This window comes from Tachyglossus aculeatus, chromosome 13 (genome assembly GCF_015852505.1).
Source record: "Tachyglossus aculeatus isolate mTacAcu1 chromosome 13, mTacAcu1.pri, whole genome shotgun sequence".
Taxonomy (NCBI): Eukaryota; Metazoa; Chordata; class Mammalia; order Monotremata; family Tachyglossidae; genus Tachyglossus; species Tachyglossus aculeatus.
In genome coordinates, this window is record NC_052078.1 from 21845440 (window position 1) to 21860088 (window position 14649).

A 14649-nucleotide genomic window follows, 5' to 3' on the forward strand; every position below is an offset into this window, starting at 1 on the left:
GTCACTGAGAAGTGAGGTTACTTGCCCAGGGTCACACTGCTGACAAGTAGCAGATCTGGGATTAGAATCCGGGTCCTCTGGCTCCCAGGCCTACGTTCTTTCCACTAGGCCATGCTGCTTTTATTGAACTCTCCCAAGAGCTTAGTATACTTGCTCAACATACAGTAGACTAGAAATTCAATTGACTAAATAAATTAGGACTTCCGGTTTATTTTTCTTATTCTGTATGCCCTGGGAATCATTCTACACCTTTCCTTCTTGCTTCATGGCTATCTATCCCTAAGAAAAATTTCTAAACTGTGTCTGGATGGTCAGAGGTCTTGTAGAATATTGGGGCACTACATTTGCCTGAGTTGCTTTTGCCCTTGAATCAGACAAACTGAGTTTAAAACTCTTCATCCTAGATGAGTCAGCTCTTGCCAAAGAGCCTTTTCCTTTCTTGTCTGAGGGACCCTCGTTCATGATTTCCAAGTGCTTTGAAAACGGATGACACAATTTCAACGATAAGCCTCGCTATCATTTCCAAAATATATTTCACTCCCTCGTAATTATAAAATCAAGCCACAACTCTGCACCCGGCTAGAATGACATAATCTCAACCAGGGAAGGCCAGGCTAAAGATATAATCCTGTGATTCTGCGTCTTTGACCATGATTAATATATAGTTTACTTTGCATGCTAACATCTGGCCATCAATCCACTTACTGGTATTATAGACTACTTTATAAAGCAAATAATTACAGTCCCACACTTGATAGTAGATAAGAAGCACTGGAGAAATAAAGATGGAAAATTAATAAGAAGCCCATGTTTGCTACAGCGAACTTACAAGGCTATTTCAAGAGCTGATTGGGAACATGCTTTCTTAAGCCAGTGGTAGGTTGTATATTACACGATTGCAAATCATGCTTTCAGAAATCAAAGCAAACATGCCATAACTAATTCCCGTGTGATTGAATGCAACCCCAAAATGGTTGAGAACCCTGAGATGCTGGAAGAGCCCTATGGGAATTTTTGTTACAATTTTGATTTGTCATAAAGTAATCTGCTTCTGCTAGATTGGCAAACTAGAGGCATTATGGGCCTTATAATTTCTTCCCTATGGCCCCTTTTCTACATTGGATCAAATGTTCCCTTATTTTCAAACCGTTTTAAAATTTCTGGAACTTAGTGTTTTGATTTAGTAAGTACCATTGATAAATACCATTGATTGGTTGATTTAAGAGTTTCGGCCCAAGAGAGTATGAGATTTAGAATTTCTGGAATGACAGTTTATCCCCCCAGTCCCGATACTTCTTTATATCTAAAAATTGAACTTTCTGGAGCCAGGATAGAAATAGTTCATTACTAGGCTATATCTATTTCTCTCTAGACTGTAAGCATGTTGTGGGCAGGGTATGTGTCTACCACCTCTGTTATATTGTACTCTCCCAAGTGCTTAGTACTGTGCTGTGCACACAGTAAGTGCTCAATACATATGATTGATTGAGAGTCTCAAATAATCAAAGATTATAGTATGGGGAACACTACTCAAATGATAACTTACTATTTAATGAACATAATTCAAAAAATGTATTTGTGAAATAAGTTTCCATTAGCTTAAAAGCAGAAAGCAAACGTGATGAATTAAAGCACAGTAGTCGCTAGTGTGATGTTCACATAATTCACATGATTCCTTATGGAGTTAAAACTGAACTAATTTTTTTAATGCTGAATAGAAAGTGATATAGCCTTTTAAACTTTGTATTAATGGGATACTTGATAAATTATTGTTTATGATGATCCTATGGAAGCCACTAAAATGCTGAAGCCTACAGTTTTATGTTTTTGAAATTATCAATGGGTCAGTTTAAAATATTGAATGAGCTACTTAGCCATATGAAAACATGTAGTCAAACCATTCCTAGTCAGAAAAAAGAGTGAAATCCCCAAGTGTTTTATTCTCCATATACACAATATTTTAAAACTGATCTAGTCCTGTTATTAAGCATTCCCTTTGAAATTATGGAAATTCCCCCACCTCTAGGCAGTAAACTGCATCTAAACCAGTTTATTATCGTCATCATCAGTGGTATTTACTGAGTGCTTCCTGGATGCAGAGCACTGTACTAAGTGGTTGGAGGAGTACAGCACAACAGAGTTGGCAGGCACAGTCTCTGCCCACAACAAGCTTGCTTTCTAGAGGGGAAGCCAGACACTGATATCAATACATAATGCATGTTATATAATTTAAAGATAGGTATATAAATGCTGTGGGTCTGAGGTGAATATCTAATGCCCCAAAGGCACAGATCCAAGTGTTGAGATAGTAATAATAATAATGGTATTTGTTAAGCACTTACTATGTGCCAAGCACTTTTCTAAGTGCTGTGGTAGATACAAGGTAAACAGATTGTCTCACGTGGGGCTCACAGTCTTAATCCCCATTTTACAGATGAGGTAACTGAGGCACAGAGGAGTTAAATGGCTTGCCCAAGGTCACACAGCAGACAAGTGGTGGGGCCAGGATTAGAACCCATGACCTCTGACTCCCAAGCCCGTGCTCTTTCCACTAAATCACGCTACTTCTCATGACAGTTGATACTACTGATTGCAGGGCCTGTTCAATCCGTCACATTTACTGAGCACTTACTATGTTCAGAATACCATGCTAAGTGTTTAGGAGAGTACAATATAGTGGAATTGGTAGACACATTCCCTGCCCACAGTGAAAATTATCCCAGGAAAGGGAATATTGTTAAGTTCTTTTAAGAGCCTGTTCTAGTGTTTATTCACTTTATAGTAAAAACATAGTCTTCCCCACCCACATATGACCAAACTTTCTTGAACTACAATCTAAACCCATTTCCTTAACTCTGTTATTTAAGGAGATACAGAAGGGCTGGTTAATGTCTTCCTTCTAATAATTCTTCTTAGCTTGAAGTCCTTCCTAAACATTCTCTTTTCTAGGCTAAATGATGTTCCTTTGAGGGGCTGTTACAGTCCCATTAATCGTTTTTTCTAGATCTTTACCAGGTTTTCTCCATCCCCCTCAAAGTGGACCATAACTGCTCCATTTTAGCAATTCAAAGTAATTCTGATAAATAACATAATTGCTATATTTTCTTGCCGAAAACTCACCACAAAGCTAACAAAAGTGTGGGTTGTTTTTGTATTTTTTTTTTTCCTTCTTCTGGGTCGCTTCTATAGTTTCTATTTATACTTTGGCATATCATACAATGTCAAAGTGAAAAAATCCTGGAAAATATGATGCTTTCTCTTTATGGCAGCTGGCCTATTTCTGTTGACTCTGGGGAGTGATTGACATTTTTGTGAATAATCCACTCTGCCTGTGTAGGAAAACCCATGTTGGCCAGGGTTTGAAAGAATTATGATTCGTTTTTCACATAGAGAAATGGTTTGGATGGGATCAGTTTTTTTGGGGGGGATGTGAGTGTGATCCCATGCTAGAAGGACCAGGAATATAGGAATTCCTTTGCCAGTAATCACCTCGGGATAGAGGTAGGATTTGACTCAGACAATTCTTCCCTTTCACCCAATAGTGGAAACTTTATTCACCTTAAAATAGTCCATTTTAACCTCAATGCCTTACCATGTTTTGGCCTGTTAACCTGGTGGAAAACTAGAAAAGGAGTTTCCTTAGGTTTAGGAATGAGGGAAGCAAGAACATATGATATCAATCAGTGGCATTTATTGAGATCTTATTGTGTGCACAACAATTGTACTGAGCACTTGGGAGAGCACACTGCAACAGAGTTGGTAGATACATTCCCTGCCCACAATAATCTTACAGTGGAGATGGGAAGACAGATATTGATATAAATAAATAATTTATAAGTATGTACATAAATTTATATTTTTTGTGGTATTTGTTAAGTGCTTACTATGTGTCAAACACTGTCTCAATGCTGGGTTAGGTACAAGTTAATTAGGTGGGGCATTGTCCCTGCCCCAAGTGGAATTCACAGTGTAAGTAGGAGTGAGAACAGGTATTTAATCCCCATTTTACAGTGAGGAAACTGAGGCACAGAGCAGTGAAGTGACTTGCTCAAGGTCACACAGCAAGCAATTGGCAGAGCTGGGATTAGAACCCTTGTCCTCTGACTCCGATGCCCATGCTCTCTCCACTAGGCCAAATTGTAGTCACAGGATAGATGTTAACAGTATCAGGCAGAGAGAAAATCCAATGGAAGTCAAACAAAATGCCCACTCAGAGACCTCCCAGCCTCCAGTCTGGGTCCACAGTTTGTCCCCACCATCCCTCAACTGTTCTGTGACCAATATTATTGCGGAATCGGAGCCTTCTCATTTCCCCTTCCCAAATTCCTGGTTTCATAGCTAGGTTCTGATGATAAAGGCCTTGTGTGGTGAGACTCTGTACATATGCTCTTGGAAGGCCACAGAGTGCCAGAGGGTATGCACAGGGTCATACCCTCTTCAGGGAAGCAGTGTTGCCTAGTGGATAGAGCAGGGGAGTCCGAAGGATCTGCATTCTAATCCCAGCTCCACCCTTGTCTGCTGTGTGACCTTGGGCAAGTCACTTCACTTCTCTGGGCCTCAGTTACCTCATCTGTAAAATGGGGATTAAGAGTGTGAGCCTCTTGTCGGACATGGACTGTGTCCAACCTAATGATCTCATATCTACCCTAGTGCTTAGTACAGTGATTGGCACATAGTAAGCACTTAACAAGTACCACAATTAATATTACTCCAAGCGTTCAGAAGTGCCATTCTTAGATATTAGTATTTTAATTTCAAATTAAGCACATTTTCTTAGGAGCAATTTCTACCATTATCAACAGTAAAGTCATCAAATCTTTCCTATTTATTTATATCAGTCTTTTATAATATCCCTTATTCTTTCTATTTAAAAAATAAGTCATTTTTTAGGATTCTGATCCCTGATAATACTGTAAGACCACCTCTGAACTAGAATGATATTAAATGTTGGGTATTGAAACCTTTAAATTCTTCCCCAAATAGATGGATCATTCTGACTTAATATTAACAAGGAAGGATCATTTAGTTAATATTGGCATACAGGTTTTCTTCAAATTTCAATCAAGTTCAAATGCTTTCGTTGCATTTTTCATGATGAAAATCTGACGATTTTGATTATGCGCTTGTGTGAGCCTTCTCCATCTCACGCACTTCTTTTAGGTGTTTTATATACCTCTTTCAACACCCCTGTCTGACACTTTGAAATACTTTGCTCTTTTTTCTCTCTGCCTTTCCATGGAATCCAGCGGACCTTCATAGGGTTTTCTGTCAATAAATGTATTAGTTACTACAGTCTCTGCCTTTAGTCCTGATGTCTTTATTTTCAACTCTTTCATGTGCTGAATGACTTTCAACTGCATTGTTCTAACATCTTCTGTTTGCTTAGGGACCATTTTGTCTCTGCAGTAGAATCTCCTGAAAGTTAATCTTCTGTGTATACATGTTCCTTATGGCATCAAAGATCAGCATTTTTTCTTAATGGAAACAGATAGAGTTCGGTCAGTGGGAAGCTGGCTGTGCATTTTCACACTCTTTAAATGATTGAGAAAAGCCGTTTCGTAAATTTAAGACAGCATCAGATCATGGTAACCACTGCCGGTCCTCTCTCATCTTGTTAACTGCGTTTTCTCTTGTGTGAACACAATAAACTATTTTGTATTTTCCTAAATCATTTAAAAGGTACATGAATATGTAATAAAGTGATTTAAAAGTACTGTCTTCATGCCATGGAGAACACTTGTGCTCCTGGATTGGAGATTTATAGGGGCATGAATGTGAGTCTTGTTCTTTGCAGTTTGGAAGAGAAGGGTATGAGGGAGAGAGAGAGACAAAGAGAGAGCAGGACAAAGAGAGACAGACATATATAGTTACAGAGAGAACAGAAAAAGTGACAGAGAGACAGAAGAAGTAATAGGAAATCAACCAATCATTCAGTGGTATTTATTGAGTACTTATTGTGTGCAGAGCACTCTACTAAGTGCTTGCACTGAACTAAGTGCTTAGCAGGAAAGAAAAGAAAGAAAGCAAAGTGAAGGGACTGATCCTGAGGAAAGTATTTGCTCATATTTGCTCATAGTCTAATGTGGTTGTGAAGTCATGTTGGAGAGCAGCATTAAAGCTAAACATGAGACCCTAGTCCATCTTCTCAGACATGGCAGTATTAGCTAAGTAGTCAGAAATACAGCAGACATCACACAGTAGCATTAGAACCAGACTGTAATATTTATTACCTTGGATAGAAGCTGAGGTAGGTTTAGCCAGCAGCTGAGGTGAAAGTATGAAACCTCAGCCAAAAAAAAAAAAAAATTAAAAAGTAAAGGACTTTCTTTTCATGAAAGGAAAGCTTCTGTCAAGGAAGACTGAAATTGAATTTATCTTTCCTTTCAAGGTTCTCTACAAACAGAAACATGATGCGGAAAAAGGAGCTTCAGATTATACCCATATGAAGGAGCTGCCAGATGTTAAGCATGCCATGGAAGTCAATAAGCACCAGAGTAATGTAAGCGTATGCTACGCCATCGCTGCCCATTTGTGAAATTCCACAGAGACACCGCAGCATTGGAGGATGGGGGTGTTACTCCTTCTTTTGGGTTGGTGCTGATGGTAGGGAAGGAGTGGGGTGGGGAGGGATTGGGAATGCTCAGGGATCTCTCCCTTTTCTCGGTTTTCCGACGCTTGGGGAAACCCCCTCAAAAGGCCCCAGGCAGGAGAACAAGGCTCATTATATTTTGGCACAAACTTTATAAACCTTCAGTTAGACTTGAAAATATTATGCAGATGTTCAATCCTAGGAGACCGGAGCTGGAAAGCAGCTCATTGGTTCATTGGCCCCAGCTCCGATCGGGCCGCCAGTTTCCTCCCGGCTCTGTTCCAACACTGAAAGCAGTGAACCACCCCTAGGTGTGTGGTGACCACCAGACCAGTGGCTAGTGGGAGGGTGGTTGGGTCAGGTCAGGTGGGGGCCACTAAGGGCGGGAAAGGTTGTACTTCCATTCTTTAAGTCCTCTTCACTGGCCAGAAAGAGGCTTGGCGATCTGGTAAGTAGCCCTCAGACAGAGCTCTGAATTATTCTTAGTGGTTGGCACAGTGCCTCTCATGCTGTGGTTCCTCACTGTCAAAAGCAAGCACAGTGAGCAAAAAAGTGGGGAGGTAGCAACACATTCATTCATTCACTCATAGAATCATATCTATTTAGCGCTTACTATGAACAGAGCACTGTACTAAGCATTTGGGAGAGTACAATATAACATTAAATGGACACATTCTCTGCCCACAACAAGCTTACATGCAAAGCAAAGGCAAAATGCATAGTAATAACAATAATAATTAATAATAATACTAATTGTGATATCTGTTACGGGCTTATTTGCCCAGTACCGTTCTAAGCACTAGGGTAGGTTGGACACAGTCCCTATATCACATGGGGCTCACAGCCTTAATCCCCATTTTCCAGATGAGGTAACTGAGGCCCAGAGAGGTGAAGTGACTTACCCAAGGTCACACAGCAGATAAGTGGCAGAGCTGAGATTAGAACTCATGTCCTCTGACTCCCAAGCCCGTGCTCTTCCCACTAGGCCATGCTGCTTCTCTAGTGCAGTGTCTGGCACTGAGTAGGCACTTAATAAGTACCATAAGAAAGCGGACAAGTGTTTACAAGTGCACAGATGTGTAAGTTGGCAAAGACATGCAGCAGCAGTAGTTAGTGGTAGATATGGCCCAGGTGTTAGACTTCACAGGAGGGACGACTCACCACCCCAACGCCCACAATCGGGGTGAGAGGTGGAGAAAGAGACTGAAAAGGAATGGCCAGAGCCTTGGAGGAGAACCAGGGAAAACGAAACCCTGTCATTAAAACCAAGGTCAGACCGTGTTTCCAGGAGAAGGGAGTGATCCATGGTTTCAAAGGCAGGCGAGCGGCCAAGAAGAATCAGGGTAGAGTAGCATCCATTAGATTTGATGAAGAGCAGCTCATAGGTGACCTTGGAGACTGATGTTTCAGAGGAATGAAGGCTGCAGAAACTGGACTTTAGTGGGCTGTGCTTTAAGGCACTCAATTTCCTTGTCCCCTCCTACCACACTTTGGTACTCTCCTACTACAACCCAGCTTGCACACTTCCCTCCCCTAATGCTAACCTTCTCACTGTGCCTTGATCTCATCTATCTTGCCGCCAACTCCTCACCCCCATCCTGCCTCTGGCCTGGAATGCCCTCCCTCCTCATATCCGACAGACAATTACTCACCTCCGCTTCAGCGTCTTATTGCAGGCACACATCTTCCAAGAGGCCTTCCCTGACAAAGCCCTCTTTTTCTTCCATTCCCTTCTGCATTGCCCCGACTGGCTCCCTTTATTCCTCCCTTTATTCCCTTGTCTCCCCCTCTAGACTGTAAGCTCACTGTGGGCAGAGAATATGTTTGTTATATTGTACTCTCCCAAACACTTAGTACAGTGCTCTGCATACAGTAAGTGCTCAATAAATACAATTGCCCGACTGACTGAAGGAGGGATTTGCAGGAAAGGAAGGGAGGCAACGTGGGTATCCTGTGTGTTTTAAGAGTTTGGGCAGGAAAGGGAGTAGGGAAATTGGGCAGTAGCTGGAGGGCTTAGTCGCATTCAGAGAAGCTTTTTCTTTATATATAATATGGGAGTATGTTGGAAGAAAAGAAGGGAAGGAGCCATCAAAGAGTGAGCAGTTGATGATGATGGTATTTGTTAAGCACTTATTATGTGCCAGGTACTGTACTAAGCACTGGTCAGTACAAGCAAATCAAGTTGGACACAGTCCCTGTCCCATGTAGGGCTCACAGTCTCAATCCCCATTTTACAGATGAGGTATCTGAGACCCAGAGAAGTGAAGTGACATGCCCAAGGTTACCCAGCAGACAAGTGGCAAAGCTGGGATTAGAACCCAGGTCCTTCTGACCCCCAGGCCTGTGTTCAATCCATCAGGCACCGCTACTGGAAGTAGGAAATGACCCAAAGATAAGAGTTTTTTTTTAAGGCTACATAGTTCCAGAATTGTTTTCAAAATACTTCTTGGACAGTGGGGCTTATAGAGAAACAGCCCACGAGCCCATAAAACTACATACTTTATGTATCCTTTAATGAAAAGATGACTTAAAACAGCCAACCGACCCCAATTATTGTGTCTCTAAAGTGACAAGCAGCTTGTTGGTTGTTATTCTTATGCAATTAGGGATCGGAGACACTATACCTGTTTTTGGTTCCCTCCACAGGAAAGTTTGTAATGGAAATCCCCCTTTCGTCATTGACTATCATCAATCTTATCAAAGTGGTAGACTTTCAGTGTTTATTTCAAAAACTCATTCTTAACTTTACCTAGACTTCATGCTTTGCATGTTATACTGACACTAGCAGGCCATTGTGATGAATTTGGAGAGGTGAAACTTTTCAAGGATTCAGATTAGTAATCGGTTTAGTGTACAGTTTTTTAAAAATATCAGCAGGGGTCACAACATTCCCATTGCTATTTTCCAAAATGATAGATGGGTTTTCTTAAATGTAATAAAGCAACAAAAAGCTTTATAAAGATTTTTTTTTCCCCCACAGATGAGCCAAAATAACCTATAACACGTTTCTGGGAGGACATTCAAAGATAAACTCGGGGACCTTAACATCATTTCAGACCCCATGATTTCCAAATTTTAGCTTTCATCCCAGAAAGAATATTACAATTGAAAGGGTTCTAGGTGCGACCTTATTTTTTACTGCATTTGGATGTTGGAAACTTGCCTGTCTTTAGAGTCAGTATACTCCTAACATTTCTTGACCTTCTTAAAGCTTATTTATATTTTGTTGCTGGGTAGAGACAAAGTTCTAGTTTTCTTTTAATACTGGGAAATGTTCCTGTTATCACGTTTCTAGCTACAAATGTTTTTGAGAAAAAAAATATATTGTTCTAATATTTAATAGCGTTTTGGATAGGTTTTTCTTCCTTACCCCTCTCATTTTCTTCTTTAATCTACTGTCATCTCTCATTTGGAAGTGTTATTGGTAAAAAGCCATCTTTTTTACACAGTTGTAAATCAAGAAGTGTAATATGTCCCATGGGACACTGTCAGGCAGATTGTGGTACTAACAGTGATTCAGGATCCAGACCATGTCAAATGTCAAACACAGTCCTTGGACTGCACCTTCTATACAGTTATGAGAACTGGATTGACCCCAGATTTCATATGCCACTTTTAGAAAGATCCTGTCAAGAGCTCCTTGTGGGCAGGGAACGTGTCTGTTTATTGTTATATTGTACTCTCCTAAGCACTTAGTACAGTGCCCTGCACGGCAGAAGTGCTCAGTAAATACGATTGAATGAACAGATCTCCGACATCCATGCACCTTTCTAGACTGTAAGCTCATTGTGGACAGGGAGCATGTCTACCGACTCTGTTGTGTTGTACACTCCCAGGTGCTTAGTAGAGCGCTCTGCACAAAGTAAGTGCTAAATGAGAACCATTTTTTATGGTACTTGTTAAGCGCTTACACTGTGCCAGATACTGTACTAAGCACTGGGGTAGATAAAAGCTAATATGGGACTGTCCCCCACATAGGGATCACAGTCTTAATCCCCATTCTACAGATAAGGAATGGAGGTACAGAGAAGTGACCTACCCAAGGTCACACAGCAGACAGGTGGCAGAGCTAGGGTTGGAACCCAGTTCCTTGTGACTCCCAGTCTTGGGCTCTATCTACCACGCTACATCACTTCTCTGTTCTATGGTGTTATGAGGGAGAGAGCCCCAAGCTAGGTTCAGAATATTTTTTGATCCAGTGGAAAACTTTTCCTACTCAACAGTTTAGGACTTTCTCTAAGAGAGTGCTTCAGGAACTGCTTTATTCTAGGGAGCCTACGCTAGTGAGACAGTAAGTGCTTGGGCAGTAAAGTAGACACTCTCCCTGCCCTTGTGGAGCTTACAGTCTAGTGGAAATTGAGAGAGGAGTTGGTCTCCAGGAAAAAAGGGTTTGGGGGGACTCGGTCTTGAAAAGGTAGAGTAGAAGACAGAGACAGATCTTATGAGATCTTATGTGTTGCCAACTTGTACTTCCCAAGCGCTTAGTGCAGTGCTCTGCACACAGTAAGCGCTCAATAAATACGATTGATTGATTGATTGAGACCGAAACCCACTGATGCCCCAAGGATCCAGCTCTGTCTGTAACCAATGAAGGAGGGTGCAACAAACCCATATCAGTCTTTTCAGCTACAGTTGCACTCTTAGGTCAATGCTCTCTTGTTAAAGTGTCAGTCAAAGAGGAAGGAGAAGCAGTGTGGACTAGTGGATAGAGCACAGGCCTGGAATGATGATGGTGGTATTCGTTAAACGCCTAGTTCGGCCTTGGGTTCTAATCCTGCCTCTACCACTTGTCTGCTGGGTGACCTGCGTATGCAGTCAATACATTCTATAAGAAGTCACTAAAGCCCTGCATGAACATTTGGACCCAGGAGATCTGTCCCCCTCTCCCCCCTGCCCTCACTCAGTAGATTTCAGTAGTTTAGTGACCAAGCTAAGCTCAGAAACTCCTTCTTTAAGATGGGTCAGAATCTCAGCAACGAGCCCACAATCTGGACGGGCAAATCTAGAGATGGGAAACACGCCCCCCACTTTTTTTTTTGATCGCTTCAGGAAAAGTATGGTTCTGCTGCATAATGTTTCTCCTCTCCCCGGAGTCCGTGACAAGCAGTGGAACGGAGCCAATGCATCTTGCAGCTCTTGGCAAATTTTTCCGCCAACAAAAGTGATAGGGATTCTGGTCTGGGTAGGGGGGAAGAGAAATTGTTCGGTCTATGGACAGTATTACAGCTCAGCAAGAAGCACAGTAGATAAGGCTGTCGCCATCTGAGTTTATCTCTCCCACACAGAGCCCTTCCCAAACTTGAGTCCACGGTCCTTGGCTTCATGGGGAAGGGGGAGGGAGTAGTCGGGCTCCTCTCCCTACCCCCACTGCCCTCCCCTGCATTTCCGGTTCACTTCCATCTTAATATCCGTGCGGAGCTACTTGCATTGGCCTTCAATTTGCAATTAGAGTGGATGACGGGGGCCTATTCAGCTCTCCATTCCTAGATCCTTTGTGGTGGCCACCTCACTTCAGGAGCTTGTTAGGCTGAACAGCACGTAATTAGAGAAGTCTATGGGAAGCCTAAAATGGGGAGTCAGGGGGTTTCTATTCAAAGCCAAGGTTTTCGTTTCCTTTTTACTTTTTTTTTTAATTTTAGCAAAAGAACTGTACGGTTTGCACATCAGTGGGCTGACCTGGAAACATTTGGTTTTGAAGCTGGACAATACTTTTGGCTCTGTTTCACCTGGGGGGTTTAATCCTACTTGGCCTCTGGGTTTGCTCTGCCAGCTAGGAAGAGTTTTCCCACCAAATGGGCATAGCGCCAGCACCAACTTAATGAAAATGCCTGAGGATTGGAGCTTAGAGCAGATTTTCAGGGTCCTTTTCATCCTTTCAGATAGTCTTCATACATTTGCTGTAAATTGCTTACATGTGGTTTTTTTTTGCTGTAGTTGGCAGAATTGTTTTTATCTTAAATGACATTTGTTCAGCGCTTATTATGTGTCAGGCACTGTACTAAGTGCTGGAGTTAACACAAAATAATCAGGTTAGACACAGTCATGTCCCACAAGGGGCTCACAGTCTTAATCCCCATTTCACAGATGAGGGAACTGAGGCTCAGAGAAGTGACTTGCCTAAGGTCACCCAGCAGACAAGACAAGAAGCAGCCTTGGCCCAGTGGATAGAGCATGGCCCTGGGAGTCAAAAGGACTGGGATGCTAATCCTGGTTCCATCACTAGTCTGCTGTGGGACTTTGGGCAAGTCCCCGGACAATGACTGTGTCCAAACTGATTAGCTTGTATGTACCCCAATGCTTAGAATGATGCCTGGCACATAGTAAGTGCTTTAACAAATACCACAATTATTATTATAATTATTGCTATCTTTCACCCAGTCAGAAAGAGAGTTGGCCAAGCCATTGTTTTCACTCCGTTTTTACAGGTCAGACCCTAAGTGTCCCTTATAACAGAATTCCAATCAGTCTTGGGAGTTTCCAAGCTGGGCTGAAATGAGCCAAGTATTTCCAATCCTAAATTGCCTCTTGTGGACTTGTAAGCCACTGAGTAAGCACTTAGGGCAGTGCTTTTGCACACAGTAAGCTCTCAATAAATATGACTGAATGCATGCCGAACTACCCCCTCCACAACCCCAGCTTGTATGCTTTACCCCTCAAAGCCCTGCCCCTTCTTCTCACCCCAGATGAAATGAAAGGTCAGTAATGAAGACAGTATGGGGAAATTATTCTTCTTATGTGAAACTAGGTAGTCCGGGGATGAATCTGTGGCTTCGTGGGTGTGATCTGCTTTTATTGCTCTTGCTTCCTTATGCATTTTCTGACTCATCTTGTGTCTTCCTTTAGGTGTCTTACAAGAAGACGTCCCAAGATGTCCACAAGTATACGGCAGGGCTGGACAGGCCAGATATAAAGATGGCGACCCAGATCTCCAAGATCATAAGCAATGTAATACACACGTAATTGCTGGCAATGTGCAAATGCATCCTTCAGGGAAGAAAACCCAACCCTCTAATTCAGACCGGAGGGTAGGGAGTCTGAATTATGAAGGTGTTTTAATAGGGATTTAGTACTGAAGCTTTCTCTGTGAATGAGAAGGGTCTTCAAAGAAGCAATTAGATGAGATGGGAAAAGAAAGAGAGAGAGGACAATCTCAGCAGGAAGACTGATAAGTTGGGCTGTGTGGGTAATGAAGCTAAGCAGGAAAGGGAGGGCTGAGAGATTCTGATTTTTCTCTTTCTCTTTCATTCTTTCCTTCACTCTGCCTCTTTTTTGCTCTTTTCCCCTCCCTCTCTAGCTCTTTTCTCATTCTCCTCTCCACCTGCAGGAGAATTTAGTGCTGATGCAATCATCAATCAGTCAACCGATGGTATTTATTGAGTGCTTACTGTGTTCCTAGCACTATATTAAGTCCTTGGAAAGTGTAATGCAGTAGGGTTCGTAGACATATCCCTGCCGTCAAGGAGTTTGCCATCATGTCAAGCACTTAGTACAGTGCTGTGCACACAGTAAGCGCTCAATAAATAAGATTGAATGAATGAATGTGGGAAATCCAATGAGACATTATTTTGACATTATTTCTATACTTTCTTTGCTCTATTACCTCTCTCCATCTACAACCCTTTCCTCTCTCAGCATTCTGTCCTGTTTCTTTGCCTTTGAGCTCTTCACCCTGGCTGTTCTCTTCAGTTTTCAACATGGCCAAGTGGAAAGAGCACAGGTTTGGGAATAAGGGGACTTGGGTTCTAATCCCAGCTCTGCCACTTGCCTGCTATGTGACCTGGGACACATCTCTTACCTTCTCTGGGCCTCAGTTTCCTATTTTCAGACTGTGAGCCCCATGAGGGACAGGGACTATGTCCAACTGATTATCTTGTACCAACTCCAGCCCTTTGCAAGCAAAGGCCAAGCCAAGGCACACAGTAAGTGCTTAATGAGCACCTACTCATTAACATGAAGATGAAGGGTTTGTCTTCTAATAAAGCCAGAAGGATATCAGGGGGAGTAGAGTAGTTTGTAGGGCAGAGACATTGAACCTCTTCAGCAGGACCCAAGAAGAGTTC

At 42.2% G+C, this 14649-nt stretch overlaps 1 protein-coding gene across 5 annotated transcripts in view; it reads left to right on the plus strand.

Moving 5' to 3' along the window:
- NEBL (nebulette) overlaps positions 1–14649 on the plus strand; it is a 201971-nt gene that overhangs the window by 115115 nt on the left and 72207 nt on the right. For 3 of the 5 annotated variants that reach the window (XM_038755580.1, XM_038755581.1, XM_038755582.1), the window contains 2 exons: positions 6389–6499; positions 13433–13534. The exons of the other annotated variants lie outside the window; for them this stretch is intronic. In XM_038755580.1, the coding sequence (XP_038611508.1) occupies positions 6389–6499; positions 13433–13534 (213 nt within the window). The remainder of the gene's footprint in view (positions 1–6388; positions 6500–13432; positions 13535–14649) is intronic. 5 annotated transcript variants of the gene reach the window in all.